The following is a 20,619-nucleotide window of genomic DNA, read 5'->3' on the forward strand; positions in this document are numbered from 1 at the left end:
CTGCAAGAGCACCAGCTCCCGCGCTTAAAATGAGCTGGGATCATGAACCTTGTGAGATCACATTGAACTGCAGTCATTCAGGGTTGAAGATCTGGAAATAGATGAAAAAGCGATTAGATCCTGAGAGAAGATTTTCTACGGCTTTGGTGAAGTGACACAGGGATGTGCCGCATCAACAGCTTTCTTACACTTCTAAGATGAGGCACTCCAGCCTTTGGAGGGAGCGGTGACTGTGCGGAGTCCCAGGGGGCCCAAGTCGCCTGGCCCGCCTCTTACCCACGCTTCTCTGTCGGTCTGCGTCTATAGAACAGGTGCTCCCACTTTATCACGCCGCCCCCCTCACTGCCACGGAGGACGTGATAGGGTGGGCGCAGGGGGCCGGGCGGGGGGCGCATACTCAACAGGGAGCGTGGCAAGAGCCTCCGCTCCTCCCTCCCTCCCGCGGCGCATCCTCCCGCCCCCCGCCCTCGCCTCTCGCCGGCACTCGCCGCCTGCGGGGCTGCCGCCGGGGTGGTGCCAGCAGAGCCGGCCCCCTCCCCGCCTCGGGATGTGCTGAGCAGGGGCAGCTCCCTCGGGCCGCTCCGCGCCTCGCCCGCCGCCTGCCCGCACCCCGCGCCGCCCCACGCCCGCTCGGAACGGGTCGGTCGCCGGTGGCGGAGGAGCCTGGCGGTGAGTGCGGGGCAGGGCGGGGCCGCGGGGGCCGCTCGGGGCGCGGGCTCGGGCGGGGAGCGGCTCCGCTCGGCGTCCGTGCTGCCGGGGGCTGGGCTGGGGCTGCGGAGCCGCACGGGGTGCGCCTATGTGTGTACACAAAATTAGAGAGCTATATATAGATAATACCTAAGATAGCTAGACTGACATTTCCTGTTGCACGTCCTCGTGTGGGCACGGGGGAGGGAGGAGAAGCCGGGCGCCGTGTCCGCCGTGTGCCGACGGCGTGTCCGCGGGTGCCGGTGGATGCCCATATGGTCGCGCCGCTCTGCTTTCCTCGGTAGGTGCCTCACTGTGTGTATGTATTTGTATGTATGTATCTGTTTGTACGTGTGTATCTACATATACGCACACATATATATGGGCGCGACGCGCTGCTCCCTCCCTCCCTGCCTCTGCAGGTGTCCGTGGGTTATTTGATACACACCCGTGGTCCCCAGGTGCCCCCGCACCTGGTCGCGGCGCTGCTCCGGGGACGGACCTGGGGACCCTCCCGGCGGAGGAGTCAGGGGGTCCCGCGGGCCGGGTGCTGCCTCCCCCCGGTGCTGGGTATAAGGCACCCCCACTTCGCCATCCCCAGGGCGGCAGGTACCGTGGGCAGTTTGGCTGGAGCGCAAACACTGCCTTTCTTCGCACGCTCGTCACGAGTTAGTAGAAAGCTGCGACAGCCCAGCTGCCTTCCTAGACATCCATTCCTCCTACTCCGCCTCTGGCAAAGAAGAGAAGATAACAGGCAGCACTTCTGTCTGTGGGTGGAGGAAGAGAAAGGACTACTGATAATGGATTTGTTGAAGGGACACTGATTCTGGGTTTTAATTACTATTTTGGTGGTTTCAGTGTGGCACTGAATTGTATTGCTGCTAGAGGACTTTCTTGGTAGCTTTAGTGCAGTGCTTTTAAAATCCTGTGTTCTTGCTTTGGCTTTTTTAGTAAAATATTTTCTGAGTTGTGGTGCATGCAAGGAACCCATTCAGGAAAACTCAGTTTCCAAAAGAGTGATGTAGACTATGTGCAAAATGCTGGACTACTGGAAATGCAGCATTTTTTGTTTCCTCCAGTCCTGGGTTGTAATGGCAGTTTCTTACAACAAGTAAACATTTATCATTTACAAGAGGTTTTGATTTATGTGGTTTGGTTTTCAGGTTGGTCTGTTTGTTTGTTTAAGTTGCTGGTGTTTCTTTAAGTTGGTTTTTTTTTTTTCCTCTGGATGGGAGGTGGAGTATCATCAGATCACAGGGCTAAATCTTGCAATCAGAACATGAACAGAGCAGTCCTCTGGAAGAAATGATGCCTTCATAGGCAAGGAAGGGACTTGTGTCAATGAATCCATCTTCCAATCAGAACTGCATTATTGGCAACCTCTCTGTAAGATTCTGTGGAAATAGGATATCTGTTTCATATCGCTATACAATTTGGGGATATAAATAATATAATTTTAAAGTAATTGTGATCCCATTCAGTTGGAATACTTTTTTCCCCTTTCTGGGATAAAAAGCTGGAAAAACCTTACTAAAAGTGTGTACTGTCTTTTTTTTTTTTCTAGAGCTGTGTGAAGAAAGTCTTCAGCCATGGATGTGTTCATGAAAGGGCTTTCCAAGGCAAAGGAGGGAGTCGTAGCAGCAGCAGAAAAAACCAAGCAGGGTGTGGCAGAGGCAGCAGGAAAGACGAAAGAGGGAGTCCTCTATGTGGGTAGGTGGGCAGCAGAGAGCACACTGCTCATTGGTGCACCCAGACATTCACAGCTGGATCCTCATCAGACCTATTCTGCAAAAAAATATGTAATTGCTCATAGGAGACCATTGCAAAAGAAACAAGAGGAAAGTTGTGCCTTCCCAAGCTCTGGTTCTTTGAAGCGAAATGTTGCTTCTTGTGTCACGGGCTGGGCATGCATTGCTGCTCAGTGGAGGAGCCACGTGGGTAACACCATCCTGAACGAGGTTGTGTCATAGGAGGTGCCTTACAGTGCAGGTTGCTGGCTGGCACTCTACCCAAGAAGTTTGCCAGATCAAGGCTGAAGGGCTGGTTGGTGCAGTAAAAATAAATATAAAAAATGTAAATGCTGGAGGTGAAGATGGCTTCACAGCATTCTACAGAACATGTGGGGCTTGAATAGGATTTCAGAAGACACTTGAGAGGTTAGCTTGGGAGCTGAGTAGTAAACATGCTGACTGTTTGGCCTGTTGACAGTAACATTTTGTATGGCTAAGTGTTATCTTCTGAAATTAATTTCATGCTCTGTAGTTACTAGTGCAAATTCATGGCAGATACTTTCCATGACTTCTCAAGGAAGAGCCTCTACAGTTAGAGGTAGGGTAGGTAGACCCCAAGGTAGCAAAGCAGTTGTTAAGTGTCTTATTCTAGACCACACATGTCTTGCATAGAGCCAGGGATAAAATTCTTTCCAAATCCCAGACTGGTACATGCGTGATAGTCATCTTCATTTCGCAAGTATCGGGCTTTAGAGGACTGTCTTGCAAATGCTGTCATGAAAAATTCACAGAAAAACAATCTGCCAAGACTATATGAGTAAGTGGTTATTTATAAAAAAGTGATTATGGATCTGTTTCTCGTATTCATCAAATAAAGCTAGTCTATAAAAGAGTGGAGGGGGAAAGGATAACCTTTTCTGTAGGTCGTTTCTGTTCTGTTGATTTTGTAGCAGGTCAGTTCTGTAATGGACGCAGTGTATACTGAGGGAGATGTGCACACATATCAGAAGTTAAACAGAGCTGAAAACCAGAGGCATTTCTTTTCAATGGAAGTACTGAGGTCTCTGGTATTCCAGTGCCTTTTTTGGATTCCCTCTGCTGTTGTAGGCTAGTGCCAGTCTGTAAGAAATTATTTCTGCTCCAGATAGTGTGGACTACTCATTTGGAACATACTTCCCTCCTTTTAAGTCATAGCAAAGCTCGGTGCTCTTGCCAACAGGGATGGCAGTAATTTTGAACACTAATTGTAGGATGAATCTATTTTAAAATGAGTGTTTGCTCATTTTCAAGATATTAAAATAGATGTTCTTCCACTGTATATTGTGCTTCATGTTGGAATGATTTTCTGAAGGTGGAACTTTTTTATTTTGTTGCCTTGTTTTCTTCTGGCGGTGCTTGTGGGGTGATTGATTTCTTTGTATTAGCAACCTGCATTTTGTATGCTAAATTAATCTCTGTACCTGACCTGTTATTCAGACCATAATAACATTTGAACCTAGTTCTGCTCCCAACGACAACAGATTTCCTGTTGTCTTCAGAGATGCTTTTGCTGAGGTTGAACTTTGGAGGGCAGGCTTGCTGTTTTTTTCAAGAATAAATTACTGGGGTTAGGAGAGCCCTGAGCTATGGTAGGGACCTGTGCATGTGACTGTAGTAATGGTGGAGGATCCTTCTCCTACCAGATGCCTCCTTTGCAGGAGGAGAGAGTTTATGTGCACAGTTCGTCATGCAGGCAAAAGAGCCTTTGGTTGGAAGTTGTCTCCAGAAGATCTGGCACCTCATGTCCAGTTGTGTGCTTGCCCATACTGGCAGGAGGTGTCAACAAGTTCAGGTAGGGTAAGGGAAATAAGGAGCTGGATGTTTCTCTGTCTACTTCCCAAGCACACATCAGAGGTGTCTCTTCCCATGTGCAGCATTAGCAAAGGCCAGTGTGATAATCTTTTGTTCTGCAGGCTGATAATGATTGCAGTGCAAAAGGTCTGAAGCCCCTTTATGAGGAGAGGAGCAGCACAATTCATTAGAGCTCACTTCTCACTCCATTTTTCTATAGTTGAGTTTTCAGATTTGAGATTCACAGCCGGATTGTGCTGTGAAAGCTGCCTGACATCTTGCAAAAAGAACCTAACAACACTGGGCTGAGTGGGACCTGTTAATCATTTTCAGTTTCATAACATTCAGCCTCCCATTGCTGCTGGAGAATTAAGAAGATGCAAAGTCTTTCATCCAGATCCCCTAGGTGATGTGGTTTCCTACTGAAATCAGTGCAATTTAAGTAAATGTGGAAAACATGTGGAACCTTCTGTCCAGGCTCCTGTTAACTATTAAGTGTGAGATTATAACCTAATTCTACCTGGTAAGAGTTCTATTAACAACAGCTGCTGTTTGGGGTGAAGTGTGGTCATTGTAATTCTTTTATTCTTGTTTTGGTTTTAGTATTTTTTTGGCGCAAGGAAAATTTGCCTTGACAGAGGGAGAAACTTAGAGCTCTGTGGAAGAGCAGTGTATTGGAGGATTGAGGATTTTTTTTCCCTTTCCATGCTGAAATCTCTTTTCTTCCCTCAGTCCACTGTCCATCCTCCTTTTAAGTACCCAAGATCCCTTCAATACAGTCTACAATGTGTTTTTATGCTTTCAAGTGTTGGGTGTTGGTTTTTTTTATCCTTAAGTTCCTCTGCTAATGGGCTTCAGCACTGGGCAACTGAAATTGGTGGTTCTCTCAACTCATTCAAGCACAGCATCAGGACCTTTCTTGATGTCAAACAATGGCCTGGTCCTTGTTTGGAAAAGAGGACTGAGGCTCAGCAGTCCTGTGTGTGCTGTAAATTTAAAACTGCATCTTTCTGTATCCTTTACGTGCTGCCACTCGCTTCCTCTCTTCACACTAACAGCTCTTGATCCCCACTCGCTTTGAAACCAGGAACTGAGTAAGAAGGATGTGCTTGCACACTCTTGGTAGTGCAGTCTTCAAAATGTCTGCTGAACTTCATGTGTGCTTCCAGGGAGCTAAAACTTTTGCTCAGTTGACTCTTGAGTGCGTGTTCAGTGCTCAGGAATGGAAGTTTCCAGTCTGATCGTTTTTGGTGTGTCATAAGCTTGCAGAACAAAGGAATAGTTTATTAGCAGCAGGGTGGCTGACAGAGTTGTTTACTACTCCCTGTGCTGGCACATGGCCTTAGAGTAGAACAGGGCAGTCATGACCTATTTGGCAAAGCCATCCAAACTCCTCCACTGCGCTCTTTTCAGTGTTTCTTATTTTCCTTTGGTAGTAGAAAGGCCAGCAGAGTAGTCAAGGGACTCAAGGCCTGGCTGGTGGAGTAGTGGGCTTGAGGACTTGGAAGCAAGTGTTTTCCTTAAATGTTGATTGCCCCTTCCCCTAATTTGGACTTAGGTCTCCCTGCCTTTAACCAGCTGTGACTAAGCAATGTGAAAAGTCTGTTGATTTCTCAAATAGTCCAGAAATGAATGTATTTACAAACTGCTGATACATTCCTTCATTCTGGCACAATGACAGCAATGATAATAAATGAAGAAGAGACTCTGGTATTTTTTTATAATTGGAAAAAAAACCAAATATGCCGTTTAGTTTTCTGCCTCCCCTCACACAGATGTATACTATATCTAGGAAAAGTAGCATTACCATGTGCTACTATTGCTTCTAAGTGGCTTAGGTCAGAGTCATGTTCCTTGGTCTTTATAGTATCCCTACTCTGATTCCTCTGTTCCCCTTGTTGTGCAGGGTACATGAGCAAGACTATTGGTATTTTGGGAATGCTAGAATGAAAGACAGCTACTTTCTCCCAGAAACAATGAGGACAACCAGCTTTCCTTCATGGCCAGCCAGAAGTCGTCCTACTGAATTCAACTGTTGTTATTTATAGGCCCGTTCTGGCAGATCCTCATGTGCTTCTGGATGCTGTTGTAGCTGCGACGGCAGAAACAGCTACTTGCATGCAAGTGTGCAGCAGTGGGGCAAGTACTATTGAGCTCTAACATATGCTGTAGGGTCTGGAACACCAGCTAGCTGGTTGTTTGCCAGTTAATGGATCTGGCTATACATACCCCTGTTCCATATGGGTCTGTGAGCTGAGCTTTTTTAAAGAAAAGCCTGTCTGTGTGAGCTGTGGCTATAGCAGTGATACATCAGAGCAAGTGATGTAAGAATTGACTTGCAATAGGTCCCTCTGGAGATGTGTGCATTGCACAGGTCCTCAGGGACTTCTGTCATACCATCCATCTCTTCCTGGCCTTAGGGAACTGAGTACTTGCTAATTCAGGGTTTTCCATGTCTTTAGTGGCTTGGCTTGCAAACAGTCAGTTCAACAACATGAATGAGAGACTGGCCAGGTCTAACAATGCATTTAAAAGCATGTGCTGGATATTAAGTATTCCAATAGAGACACTGTAAGCCTGCAGTGGTGTTCAGTTGCTAGAAGTCAGTAGAAACATCATCTGCTTGAATTCCAGCATGTGCTTTGCTTCTTCAGGTCTCATGGTGGTACAAAATTGAGAACCAAAGTCTTAAAACAAGTCCTTAGAGGTGAACACTTTGCATATAATGAAACTTCTGATTGTTCAGTGGTAAATATTTTTCAGTGAGAGAAAGCAAGCTTTTTCTAAAGAGAAAATTGGAATGAAGGGAAAAAGACTTCTTGGCTGTTTTCATAATTAGCTAAAGGAATATTTCATTTTACTTGATGCAATATTTTTTTTTTTACTTGTGTTTATCATGGATTGTTACTCTACTCTTGCTCATAGGTAACAGAGCCTTTTCAATCGTGTAATCAATCTAATAGTGCCAGAACTACATGGCTAAAGTTCCATAAATTTGCACTAGTAGCAAATAGGACATATTGATGAATGAGCTTATATTGTATTTCTATGCTTAATTGTATTATTGTAAAGAATTTTGGACAAAAGGTTGCCTCTTTTCTAATATTTTTCTGCTCATGCATTTTATTCTGTTATGTTAGAAGGGTCAAGTCAGAAGTATAAATTATAATGTCCCAAATACTGAATGACAGCAAAAAAATTGCATTACAAATAAGGTTATTTCTGTGTTAGTAAGAAAAATGAAATGTCATCCTATCTCTGGCAGACTAGGTAAGATGATTAACTAGGAGCCATAAACTCTGTTAATTGCACACTGTTAATCATCACAGGTTGCAGATGGATACTAATCCCTGAAATGTAGCCAAATTATGGAACCTGACAAGGGCAAGAAGAGGGCCGGTAGGGAAAAAAGACACCAAGTTATGTTTTAAACAGCAGTAGGTGCTAATTTGTTTCTCTTCCTCTTAAAGATGCAGGAGATTGTTCCTTTTCATGCAGCATGTTAAAAAGTCAAGGTTTTTTTGCATGTGTGTTGCAGAAATCAATTTGGTCTTAAGCGTGGCAGGGTTACATTGCTTACACAACTTGTCTTGTGTTATGGCTCAGTCTAGCACGAGTTCCAGGTTGCTGCCTGCAAATCAGGTGTGAGCTGTGACATGTGCTTGTGACAACAAGGACACTGGATGTGGCAGACCTTGGGTGGGACCGATCTCCTGCTTGAAGTTTCTGTTCTGGATTAGTTGATGTCTGAATCTGGCTAGCACTATCAGCTCCCTGTGAATTTAACCTCTAGGCCTTTCTGTAGTTCAGTAGTGGTTGTCAACCCCTGCAAACTGAGATTGGGCAAAGGTGAAACTGTAAGGATCTTCTGGAAACTGTGGCTCAGAGCTTCTCCAAATGCATGCATGAGCCTCCTTAGGATGTTAGCATGGTTTCTGTGCAGTCATCTCTGTGAGTTTGCCAGGTGGGAAGCTTAATGCAGCTGTTAAGAAAATGGCAAGGAAGTCAGTATGTACTGCAGAAGTGTTTCCGCTATTATTCACCTTTCCACAGTCAGTAGCCATCCATGCAGGTGTTCTTTACTGATGGCTTTGCCTCTTGTCTTAGACAGAATTTCTTTTTGATTTTTTAATAACCTTGGAAAATATTGTGTGCAACTGTATGTAATCTACATATTAATCCCCCTTTATTATCTATCTAGTCTTTACCAGTACTTAAGAATATGCATTCTCAACCTAATATTTTTCTTTCTTTAGGTTCCAGGACCAAGGAAGGAGTAGTTCATGGTGTCACAACAGGTAAGATAATTATCTCTTGATTTCAGCTTATTTCCTACATCTGATTAACCAGCCATTTAGCTCTCAAAAATTCTAGGTTTTTGAGAGCACTGCAATTTGTGAAAGTGAGAAATACATAGGAAAATTGAGAGATCTGGTTGGGTGGGAAGATTGAAGGGAAATGGCTTACAGGAAAGAAACAAATTTCAGAGTTTTGATTTGAATTTGTCACAGTTATGTGTTTTGAAATGTTTTTTTAAAACTGACTAATATCTCAGTAGCAAGAGCACTTTGAAACTTGGAATTTAATGCCATGCATGTATATTCACAATAGCATTTCTACACCAAAAAAGAGTAGATTTGCATTTTAAATTGATTTGCAGGGATCATTTTAGGTATGAACTGTAACCAATAACCAAAAATTTGTTTTAAGGGGCAAAAAGAATGGAAGTCTTTGATTTATACAGAGTGCAGAAAAGCCTTAACTGACCATAGGGCATTGAATAAAATGTGTAATTTTCTGCTGTAGAATGTAGGAGTTCTGGAGATGTGAAGAGAATGCATGGTCAAGAAATGTAAGTTGCTTTTCCCCTGACAAATTAGAAAACAAATAAGTAGCAGAAAAGGATTTTTTTCCTTAGTGTACAGCTGGTGTATCATTCAGCTGTTCTCACACAAGCCAAAGCAAAGGATAAACAATGGTAGGTAAACAAATGTCACTACTTAATACACAACCCACATAAGTGATTGAAAAGTCAGTCAAGAGCATTTCTAGTAACAAAACAGAACAGAGTATCTAGGATGGTCTTTCAGAGTTTGGCCTCAGGCTGAGCATGCATGCTGTTATGAGATACCAAATCTCAGCTTGTTAAACCTCAATTAAGAGAAATATTCAGAGGGATCATTTCTATGACCAGCAGAGGAGTGCAGTAGAATGAGATTTGGGGCACATATATCCAATATCACAGATGTGGGAGCAGCAACTGACAGCAGTAGGAAGCAAGTTAATAGAGGTGATGTTCACCAAGCTGGGATGTGATAGAGTCAAAGTCAAGGGCATTTGCGTGTGTATGAAACATGCTGAAGCACTGGGCTTCTGGTGGGCTGACTCAGTGGGGGACTTCTCTTCCTCATCCTGAAAGGAACTGATCTCAAATGCTGTACCTCTCTTTATGTGATGGCAATATGTTTAGTGAGGCAGGAAATTTTCAATTGGTGAATAGAATTTTTAACAGGTTTGAAAAGATTTTGAATTTTGTTCTGGAAGGTACAAAACAGACTGTAAAGCTAAACATAAGGGGAACACCTCTGTTACATGCTGTGCCTATGAATAGAAAATGTAAAAAAGTTACTGTTAGGCAAAACAGTAGCTGCTCCTCACACACTTTAGGAAACAGCTGACACAAAGCAAAACGCCCAAAACTTGGGAATAATGGGTTCTGTGCCACAGTTTGCTTCCTTCTGGCCTTTCAGGCTGCTTGGGATTAGTTTGGCTGTCGAATGAAAATGGAAAATGAACAGGGGGTGAACAGGTTGAAATGTGGCTGTGAGAAGAGAAGACTTCAGGCAAAACCTAGAGAGCATGGCTTCCAAAATGAAACAGCATGGACTTGCTAGTGTAAGAATAGAGGAACTGCTTGGAGATGTTTTAAGAAAAAAAAATAATAGCAAGTCTATAAATAGCTGTTCTGGCAAGTGGAGAAGGTAGATAAAAACAGATTTGGGTTCACTGTAGTGATTCTGAGGTGTAATATGAAGACACTCAGAGATGGTAGTGAAGTTGCTGTAGAAATCAAATCCATTTAAATCAGTGCTGTTGCAGTTAATGTGATAAAAATGCCTTTTAAGTCACTTATAAAGACCTACTTGTCTCTTTTCATATGACTGGAGTTCACAAGTTGTAGTGGTCTTATGGTACTAACTCCCCAGTTCATCATGTGAAACCTGAGGTGAAGTAAACACTTTATGTGAACAAAAATGGTTCAAGGGGTTGGAGACAATCAAATGCAAAATAGAATTACAGATCAAAATGAGTATGTGCACAGTTGTGCAGTCAGTCTTTTCTTGGTGTCTGAGTTTCAAAATCTTGATTGTTTTGCTATTTTTGAGTTAGCTGTGGGTTAACCCTCTATGCTGGTGAAATGCCTGTGAAATGACACGCCTTAAAGGGTTAAAAAACCTAAATGCATTCTTCAGTCAGTTAATTTCCAAACCCAAAATTACTAGACTGAGGTGTTTCTTGCTTTAAATGTGACCTGATTGTACCAGGTTTAGTGACATCAAGATACTGTGAAATGAGGATTCCAGGCTGTGGTTCACAGGAATATGGTGAGTGTGTTATTTGTCAGGTCAGCCTTTCTCAGAACTTCTGATGATAAAGCAGCTTTGCTTATTGGTTTTATGGGATGTTTGCTTGTGTTTAGACTTGCCTTCGTAATTAATATGTCTCCTGGCCTTTGACTGTAAATGCATAATTCACCCATCTTGCTTATCTCCCAAAAATGAACTGTATCAGAGATGATATATTTACAGTCCATCTCCTGATATTCTAAATAAAGTAAGTATTTACTTTATTTTAAATATTTACTATTTACAAATATTTACTACTTGTACATAAATCAGAACCAAAAAGCCCTTAGTCCTTCAACCATGTGTCTGTGTCCTGAAATTGACTGAAGACACAATATTGACAGTTATAAACCAATAGTGAAGTGTTTTTCTTAATTCTTTTATCTGATCATTCCTATTCTTCTTAACATTCTTATTCATTGGTGTCCTGCTCTTTAACTCCCTCAGGTATCTTACAGAAAATTGCATAAATTAAAGAACTACCAATATATTTGTGGCATCTTTGTAAGTGAATTCTTCAAGTACGTAAGAGAAACTTATTGTTTGAAACACGTACTCAAAAGTATATTTGGTACAGTAAGAGTAATTTCATTAATTCAGACAAGTTCTGTGGTTTGAATCTACTTTTACTGTCCAAGGTTGAAAGCAACTAGTAGTTGTTTTGAATTGCTCCAGAGGTTTTACATTGATACCATATGCTACCCAGTTGTCTGTAATAAGTAGGGCAAAGTCAACTTTAATGCTAATACTTTTTGCCCAGTGCTGTAGTCAGTATTAGAACTTAAAGTTAGCCTTGGTGTGGTCATTGTACACTGTCCCAGGGTCATTTAATGGAAGGGATAGTCTCTGCATAGATAGAAGTAGTAATCAAGCCATAACACAGCAAAGCTCTGCAGAAGCTGCTTTACTGTGGTTCTTAACACTGTGATGCAAAGCAGATATCAATTTTACAAAGACTTCTTGGCTTAAGATCATTAAGCAACCTGGTATTCAGATGGATTTAATAATTTGGAATCAACCCCTTGCATTCCAGATTGATTTGTTTGTGTGCCCTTAATGCTTTCCCCATTGCTACTTAGTGTAAGCAATAAAATATGTGAGACTGGAAACCTACTTGGATTTTTCTTCTCCCGTCACTGGGGTTTCAGAGCTGGAGCGTCACCAGGCTGGAGCTCATTATCAGAGTCACTCTGGTAATGATGTTTAGTTATTCCTTAGAGACAGGAAAGATGGCTCTCTCCTTACTATGATTGCTTTTGCCAATCTGTGCTATTTATATAGTTTGCTGAATTTATCTTCATGGCTCTGATTTCTGAAGCAGTGTGTGAGAGATCTTCCATGGTAACAACTCCTGTGTCAGCTTTCTTATGCTATGTCTGCGCAGGTTTTGGCTGGGATGGAGTTCATTTTCTTCATAGTACCTGGTATGGGGCTGTTGGGAATTGTGCTGGAACCAGAGTTGATAACACAGGGATGCTCATTGCTGAGCAGGTCTTAGGCATCAAGGCATTTCCTGCTTCTCACTTCACCCTACCAGTGCGGAGGCTGAGGGTTCACAAGGAATTGGGGGAAGACACAGCCAGGACAGCTGACCACAGTTGACCAGAGGGATATTCCACACTGTATGGCATCCTACTGAGCAGTGAAACTATGGGGAAGGTTGGTGGGGGTCATCTGCTTGGGGACTGGCTGGGCATCAGTTTGTTGGTGGTGAGCAATTGTTTTAATTTGCATCGCCTGTGGGATTTATATCTTTCTCTTTGTTATTTTCCTATTATGATTTGTTATTACTATTATTATTTTATTTCAATTTAACTGTACTTAGCCCATGAGTTTTCTTACTTTTACCTTTCCAATTCTCTTCCTCCCCATTCTGCTGGGGGAGGAAGTGAGTGGGCAGCTGTGTGGTGCTTAGTTGCCAGCTGGGGCTAAACCATGGCTGTCTGAAATAGAAGCAATATTAAGTATACTGCTTTTGTTGCTACTTTTATCAGTATCTTACTGTTGTGCCAGTAACACTGTTAGCAGCCTGATTCTTTCCTTTTTCATTTGAGTTCGTATGTACTAAGCCTTTCCTAGGATGATGTGTTTCTGGGAGGAAAAAATGCACTTCAGACAGCGCCTTCCCAAAATACTGTTAGTAGTGGGAACAGCAGCCACTGGATAGTTGCTCTTGGAAGGTGGTTGTATTTGCCATGACAACATAGTATAAGAAATGTGGGTCTAATAATGGCATTGAGAATCAGGTGGATTATACTGCAGCATTCATAGTGCACTCAGTTCCACTCTGTTTTGTGATATCTTGCTTTTGAGGTGCAGTTGCTTTAAGAGCTTGAGATAATGAAACTAATTGTGACTATGACAATCAACACAGTACAACCATGCTTTATTATTTTATCAGAAAGGATGAGTCTGCTTAAGGCCAATAGAGCCCTTGTCAGCATCAAGCCAGCTGAGATTGTCCTTCATGTGTTCTGCCATTCAACATCGTTTGGAAGGGGGAGTTTTCAAAACAGTATGTGTCACTTCTATACAGAAAAAATTAACAGAACGGAAGGACCCTGAATTATAGAATCATAGAATGGTTTGGGTTGGAAGAGACCTTAAAGATTATCTGGTTCTAACCCCCTTACATGGGCAGGAATGCCTTTTGCTAGACCAGGTTGCTCATGGCCCCCTGGCCTTGAGCACTTCCAGGAATGGGGCAGCCACAGCTTCTCTGGGCAAACCTGTTCCAGTGCTTCACCACCCTCACAGAAAATAATTTCTTCCAAATCTAAACCTGCACTCTTTCAGTTTGAAGCCATTCACTCCTGTCCTGTCCCAACACGACCCAGTAAAAAGTCCCTTTCCACCTTTCTTGTGGGCTCGTTTTAGGTACTGGAAGGTCACAAGTAGGTCTCCCTGGAGCTTTCTCTTCAGGCTGAACAACCCCAGCTCTCTGAATGCCTTCATAGGAGGGGTGCTCTATCCCTCTGGTCATCTTGGTAATGTCCCCTGGACTTGCTCCAACAGGTCCATGTCCTTCCTGTGCTGGGACCCCAGGCTGGCTGCAGCACGGCTGGTGGGGTCTCACCAGAGCAGAGCAGAGGGGCAGAATCCCCTCCCTTGACTTGCTGGTTATGCTGCTTTGGATGCAGCCCAGGAGCTCTCCAAGAAAATGAATGAAACAGAGGAAAATAAAAAGTACTGAGATGTACCCGAAACATATCTCCTCTTCTTTTTAACTTTAAAAAAAATTTAAATACTTCTTGGAAAATATGATTTTTGAATCTACTTCTACAACATGCTACTTTATTTTTTAGAGTTCTTTTTGCCATTTGGAATAACATGAATGAGTTTGTTTCATAATGTTACTCAGTTTCTTTCTGAAATACTCCAAGCAGAATTGGGTCTCACCATGCTTTGCAAGATAAAGTGTGTTATTAGGACACACATCTTAAGATACATGTTTGCATGAACTAGTGAAAAGCTTCCTATATAAATTTTATCCATAGAATTCAAGGCTTTTTGTGGTCTGTAGCTGGTAATAATCAAATGGGGCATCTTAAGAGATATCTTTTTGCACTTACTAGCATTAAGTGAGACCTTCCCTGAGGGCAACATTTGCTTTTCAGCAAAACCCACTCTTGATTTTTTTTTTTATTTCCCTGGAAAAAGCATGGCAATAGAGTAGTGGATGTATACAATAAATTTCTCGTGAACTTTTAGATTATTAGCATGTATAGTGTGGGAGATATTTGAAGCAGATTTCTTCTGTTTCTAATTTCCTACAATGTGTAGTCTGTTGTTCTGCTCTATAATGAAAGCTCCTGGTCATAATAGAGATAATACTCAATTGGTTGCTAACTTTCCCCTTTAACTTAGCTAGAATGAGCATTAAATTATCTGCCTCCATTTTCGGTCAGCAGATATTTATAATTTGGGTCTTTAATTAAAATTGCATATTAGGGACGTTGTTTAGCTTTCTAGCTTTTTCCTAATTCTTGCCATTTAGTATCAATCGTGGTAATGTATGCTGTCTGCCCTGTGATATGGACAACTGATACTCTTTATGTAAGGAATTAAAGAAATGTAATTTATCCACAGAAAGTCTAATTTTCATATGTGCTTCCCAAAAAAAGACACAGAAATGGTGGCCTAACTTTCAAACGGAATCCATCCCGTGGTCATAAAGGGTACAGATAAAGCCATGAATGCGTTTTATGGATCAAATGGGATTTAGCCTGGAGGAAAGTATAGGATTAGTTAGAATTGAAAAAATATATGATGGATGTTTTTGAAGACCATTCCCTTGTTTAGAGGAATACATAGGGATTTTTTTGCTGAAAATCTGGCTATGTAACTTGAAGGCATGAAGTCATTCCATCCCTTTTCTTCGAGCAGTGTCACTGTAGTTCAAGCTGCTGTCAGAAAGAGCCCTTGGGGATGAATGAGCAGAAAAAACCCAGTGATATTCTGAAAGGTAGAATGGCAACTGCTGATGTATATGTAGGCTAAATGAGTTGTTGTTTCCCTCGGGCTTGGAAGTTAGCTATTAATCCAGTTTGCTTTGGCAATCAGTCTTTTTATAAATTAGTATATTATGTATCAGCACTGGGGCAAAAATCTCAAGGGAGTCAGATAAAAGGTTGTATTTGAAATTCTCTGGTTGAGCATTGATAGATCTGCTTTTTAATGAAATATATCTTAAAAAATAAAAATAAAAAGAATAATCAATGTTTTTTGAGTCTAATGTAAAAAAATCTTGTCTTCTGTGCCCTGTATCATGCAGCAAGTGTTTGGTGGACTAATTGGAATGCGTTTCCAAACTAGGATATATTATACAGTGAGTTGGACATAAGAGCACCTAAATAATGATTTTTCTTCCCTAAAGTGCAGTTAGACATGAATGAAAATGTCAGATGTCTTTCACATGAAAGAAATTGAGCCCCAGCTAAGGCTTATTTTTACCTCTACTGCTCCAGTGTTACCAGATGGATAGTTTAATTTCTTAAGATCCACTTGGGGTACAGAAAATGTAATGGCTTTTCATGATGTTGGGCTGTCAGTGATAGATTCTCTGAAAAACTTACAGCTCCCAGAGGCATAATGTGTTTTTCCATCTTATGCTTCTCCTCAGTGGCCGAGAAGACCAAAGAGCAAGTGTCTAATGTTGGGGGAGCTGTGGTGACGGGAGTGACAGCGGTGGCGCAGAAGACAGTGGAAGGAGCAGGGAACATCGCTGCAGCCACTGGCTTGGTGAAGAAGGATCAGTTGGCCAAACAGGTTTGTTTATTTATGGTCTTTTCCAGGTGAAGAAGTGAGCAAAGAAGGCCTCATGAAGAGGCAGATGGAGTGTTTTCTGTCTGTCAGCAGTATGAATGCTGGATGATTTGTGTTATGCCAAACAAATGAACAACAAAGAACATGTCTGCTGTTTATAGCTTGTATTTTCAGTGGCTTTCAGGATTTGGGAACTTGAGTAGGATTAGGCACGGAACTTTATTATTCTGAAATGTCTTAGTCATGGATCATGGTTTAAAGTGTGATCTAGTGGTGATTCTGAACTCAGCAGCCTCTAGTGGAGGCCAACTGCTGTAGGATAGCTGTGTAGCTGTGTGGAAAGACAACTGTTTTTCCCAGTAACTTCAAATTTAAAAGCAACCTGTTAGTGCTGAAAGGTCAAACAGCAAATCTCAGGTTTCATTTGTATCCTTTGTGGTTGTAGAGAGAAGGGTTTGTGTACCAATCCACTGACTGGTTAGACACACTGCATCTAAAGTAAAGGTCTAGCTGGAGAGTCACTGTCTTCCTTAATAGACTGACTGTCTCAAAAATGCCTCCAAATATTCTCGACTATCCAGATTAAATTTGCTCTAGCTCATCCTATAGAACACTGTAGGTATTTTTATTCCAGCCCCAAGGTGAGTATAAGTATTTGCGCAATATGAAGTGTTACCTCATTTTTGTTGCTGATATACTGTAGTTATGTTCTTCCACTGACACTAGGTGAAAAGTGACCCCAGTTGGCAGGAATGATGCTTTCCAAAATGTGTGTAGTGTTTTTTGGAGACAAAAATAACCCAGAAGAGACAAATACCTCCTTTTGTGCTGTTTTCTATATGAACATTTAAGAGTTAGACAAAAATAAGATTAGGAAGAGTATTTAGTATTTACACAAAAATACAGCTGTCATGGAATTTAGCATGAAGTTCTATTTTATATCTTATTTCCAGTTAGTGTCCAGAGGAGCTGTAAAAATTGAATCCTTAAAAACTTTGGGTTTTTATCCTTATTGAAGTGTATTCTGTGTCTGTCTGACAAATCCTATTGGTGCTTTACGATGTGGAGCAAAAAGGGATGTTATGTTGTGGTAGGTATTCATGTCACTGTGGTGTATTGTCTTGGAAAACATCTCACAAGTGGGTTTTATTCTATTTCAAATCAATATTCCTGGGGGATTTTTTAGTCCTCTTTTATTCAGCTATAAATAAAATGTTGCTTTTGATGTGGTCATGGACCTTTGTGAAAGCTGTGTGGGAAGATTTGCAAAGTGGAGAATCTAATGAACAGCCAGGGGATACATGAGTATGGCATGGTCACAGTAGTCTCTGCACTTCGTTTCTGCTAAAGCTCTCTTGTAGTTTTATGATGAGAATATTCTTTTCTGTTCACAGCTCTTGAAACTCAGTGTAATCAGGATCATCATTGCTTTAATGCACAATTACCCCCTTTAGTATTGACCATAACTAATGCCTTTTTATCCCTCTCTGTAGAGAGAGATCCCTGTAATTATAAAGTATAAAACAAATGTCTGCTGACTTTCATTTAAATCTGTTCTCTGTATTGTAAAGCTTATATTTAAGTCTTGATGGCTGTAACAGAATAAAATTACATCTGTGAAATGAAAGAACATCCATAATGTGCATGCATATTATTCCTATAAATAGCAACATTATTCTGACCTGGTGCTTTGTTCTTTAGATATGTAAAATCATTCATTCGAGTCTTGATACCGATATTTTTAGACTGAGATTCTCAGTCATCTATGCAGTATGGCCATGTAGCTGAGGAGTATCTGTGGCTCCTCCTGGTCTGCCTTGCCTCTGTCTTTTACTGGTTTTGCAAGGGATGAGTAGCCATTTTGAAAATGTTAATATCAAAATTGAGTCACAGAAAGTTATTTTAAAACCTAGTGGGTTTGCATTCCTTTGCGGCTCCAAGGCCCATGAGATAGATTTTTGCTTGGATTTTCCCGGTTAACTGACAGCTGGGTAGGGCAGGTGTGGGCATCCAGAATAACAGTGAGACACAAGTCCCTTGAAGGAAACAGGGTGAGTTTTTCTGAAATAGCAGAAGATGCCAACCAGGCATCCAATCAAAGTATCAGTGTAACTTTTTTTTCTGTTAGGTTGTGTCTTAAGGCAGCTTGCCTGTGTGAAAGCCTACAGTCTTGCATGGTGACTGGCATTTTTCTTGTGCCATGATGGAAGTTTGGTTTTGACTTTCAATAATTAAAAACACTCATAAATTTTTGGGGTTTTTTTTAACCTGTGGCTACAACAATAATTATGCGAAGGAAATATGAAGCAAATACTTGGTAAAATTCTTTCTTGAGAAACTTGTCCAAGCTGGCCTAGTGCAGCCTTAAAAGCTGGTGTGCTTTGGAGCATGAAGCACAAGCTTAAGCATCCAAGTGAGGCCAGGCTGGAGGGCTGCTGTGACACCACGCTGTCACCCACCTGCCCTGCAGCTGGTGTAAGCAGGCAGTGTGGAGTGACAGCTGAGACAGTGAGAGACAGGGATGACTTGAGAGTGCCCATCTGAGGCTGCCTGGGGGATTGCTGCTTTGGCAGAAACCCACTGCTAGAAACAGCCGGGGTAGTGGTGGTAAGTACGCTCAAATTAATTATAAAAGGGCTAATATACTGCAAGCAGTATTTTACTGAGTGACAAAACATCTATTGTGTGCCTGTGCATGTTTTGTTTCTGTGTACAGTGTGTCTTCTAAATGAGTTTTTAAAAAGTGAAAATTATTGATAGTTGCATTTAATGGAGATTTGTAAGTCAGCCTGAATGTATGGATACAAATGGGGGGGGGAGGGGAGGGTACCAGCAAATAAGCATCTGGTGTATAGCATTACATGAAAACAAAATATGGATTGCAAAGTCTGTTGTTTTCAGATAGGTAATTAACTAATTGAATTAAGTTCTTAACCTCACTGAATCCATGTCATTTGGTTCCCTGGCATCTCAAGAATAGATGTAGCCAACTTCTATGATTTCTATGCTGAATAATTTTACTGTTCTAGCACGAAAATTCCCAGTCAAGCTGAAACCTCAAGGTTCTTTGAGTACTGTATGATGATACAGTGCTATGGATTTCATGTGCTGTAGATTTTACTAAAGTAAATAGAAGAACAGGTCTTGTCCTTAAGATTTTTGGGATCTATATGATCTGTATGATCATTTTTGATATCTCCATGTGCTAATTTTTTTTTTTTTCTAGTGTCTCTTAATTTAACACTTTTGCAGTAAATAGCACTGAAAACACAAGATTACAGTAGCAGGTAGCAAGTAGGTAGGCAATATGCTTCCAGAGCAGGTAATTGAACTCATGGGTTTAATTACAAAGCTTTCACAGAAAGTCTTTAGGTGTCAAGACCAACAATTTAGGCATTAGGCATTTTCTTTTAGAGAAAATATTAATTAAGAGCCCTTGCTAATTGCATTTAATGTGAAAATTAATATAGAATATTAAAAGTGATGGCAAGTTTGCTGTATCTGCCCCTCCCCACCCCCCTGTGTTTTCTGTTGTTCTTTAGAGTTCAAACAGTGCCCCAGCATAAACGTTCAGTGCAGTGGAACCCACAGGTGTCTAGTATTCCACGTCTTACTTTTTTTCCTTTCTAGAATAGCTCATCTTGTGAACCACCAAAATTTTCCACAGACATTATACTTTGTTTAGAGCCAGGGTGAATGAATCCACTTTGGGGAGTCACCATAATCAAATATACAAATATGTAGGAGCCTTTTTGATCCTTTTTACAGGGAATCTCCATGAGACATGGCACATTGCTGAGACTAAAGACATGATGAAACACCTTTTAATTTTGGTGAGAGCAACTCAGTTTTGATTAAGACACCAAGCATCACAGTGTACTCCAGTCAGCTGTTACTTGTTCATTTGGGAAATCTTACCAGTAGAAGGAATGCAAACCCTGTGAGTCTCTGAAAATTTGTCTTTCAGTGGCAGAATGAAGGATACTTTTCTTCTTTATTAAACACGAATTTTTTTAAATGTAAGCTATACTTTTTCCTTAAAGATTTCTGGTTTGTCTCATTGCAAAATGAGATTTTGGGGTGTTCCCAAAAAAGTTTTGATTACCACCTGTAGTTCAAGAAACAAAAAAAGCTGAATAAGAAATCTCGAGGTTTTGTACTTTACACTTTGATTACAGAAACAGAGATCAGTTTAGAAACTCTTCTGCAGAAATCTTATGCAGAAATAACTTAGGGATGACATTTGACTTCTACTTAAGTTATCTTGGGTATCAGTTCCCGAAGTTTGAATACCAACATTAAAGTCCCCAAGACTGCTTTGGTGCTCTCCTTGCTACCTGCATACAATAAAAATGCCTAGCTTGGTAGTTGAGAAGCTCCAACAGGCATTTTCTTGTTTTATCTCTTTTTATCTTTTTGAGACCTATTCAGTGTATTTTCTTTGCTTGCCATAATATTGACATGCCACAGGGAAAATTCCT

General features: G+C 41.4%; 1 protein-coding gene across 3 annotated transcripts in view; it reads left to right on the forward strand.

Annotated features, from left to right (window-relative positions):
* Positions 1-474: 474 nt before the first annotated feature.
* SNCA (synuclein alpha) overlaps positions 475-20,619 on the forward strand; it is a 63,691-nt gene continuing 43,546 nt past the window's right edge. Inside the window, exons 1-4 of one of the 3 annotated variants that reach the window (XM_048304897.1) lie at positions 475-669; positions 2,252-2,397; positions 8,504-8,545; positions 15,996-16,141. In XM_048304897.1, the coding sequence (XP_048160854.1) occupies positions 2,277-2,397; positions 8,504-8,545; positions 15,996-16,141 (309 nt within the window). In that variant the 5' untranslated portion in view covers positions 475-669; positions 2,252-2,276. Of the gene's footprint in view, positions 670-833; positions 989-2,251; positions 2,398-8,503; positions 8,546-15,995; positions 16,142-20,619 lie in introns of those variants that run through there. The other 2 variants (XM_048304899.1, XM_048304898.1) reach the window with 2 other exon arrangements.

This window comes from Corvus hawaiiensis, chromosome 5 (genome assembly GCF_020740725.1).
Source record: "Corvus hawaiiensis isolate bCorHaw1 chromosome 5, bCorHaw1.pri.cur, whole genome shotgun sequence".
Lineage (NCBI taxonomy): Eukaryota > Metazoa > Chordata > Aves > Passeriformes > Corvidae > Corvus > Corvus hawaiiensis.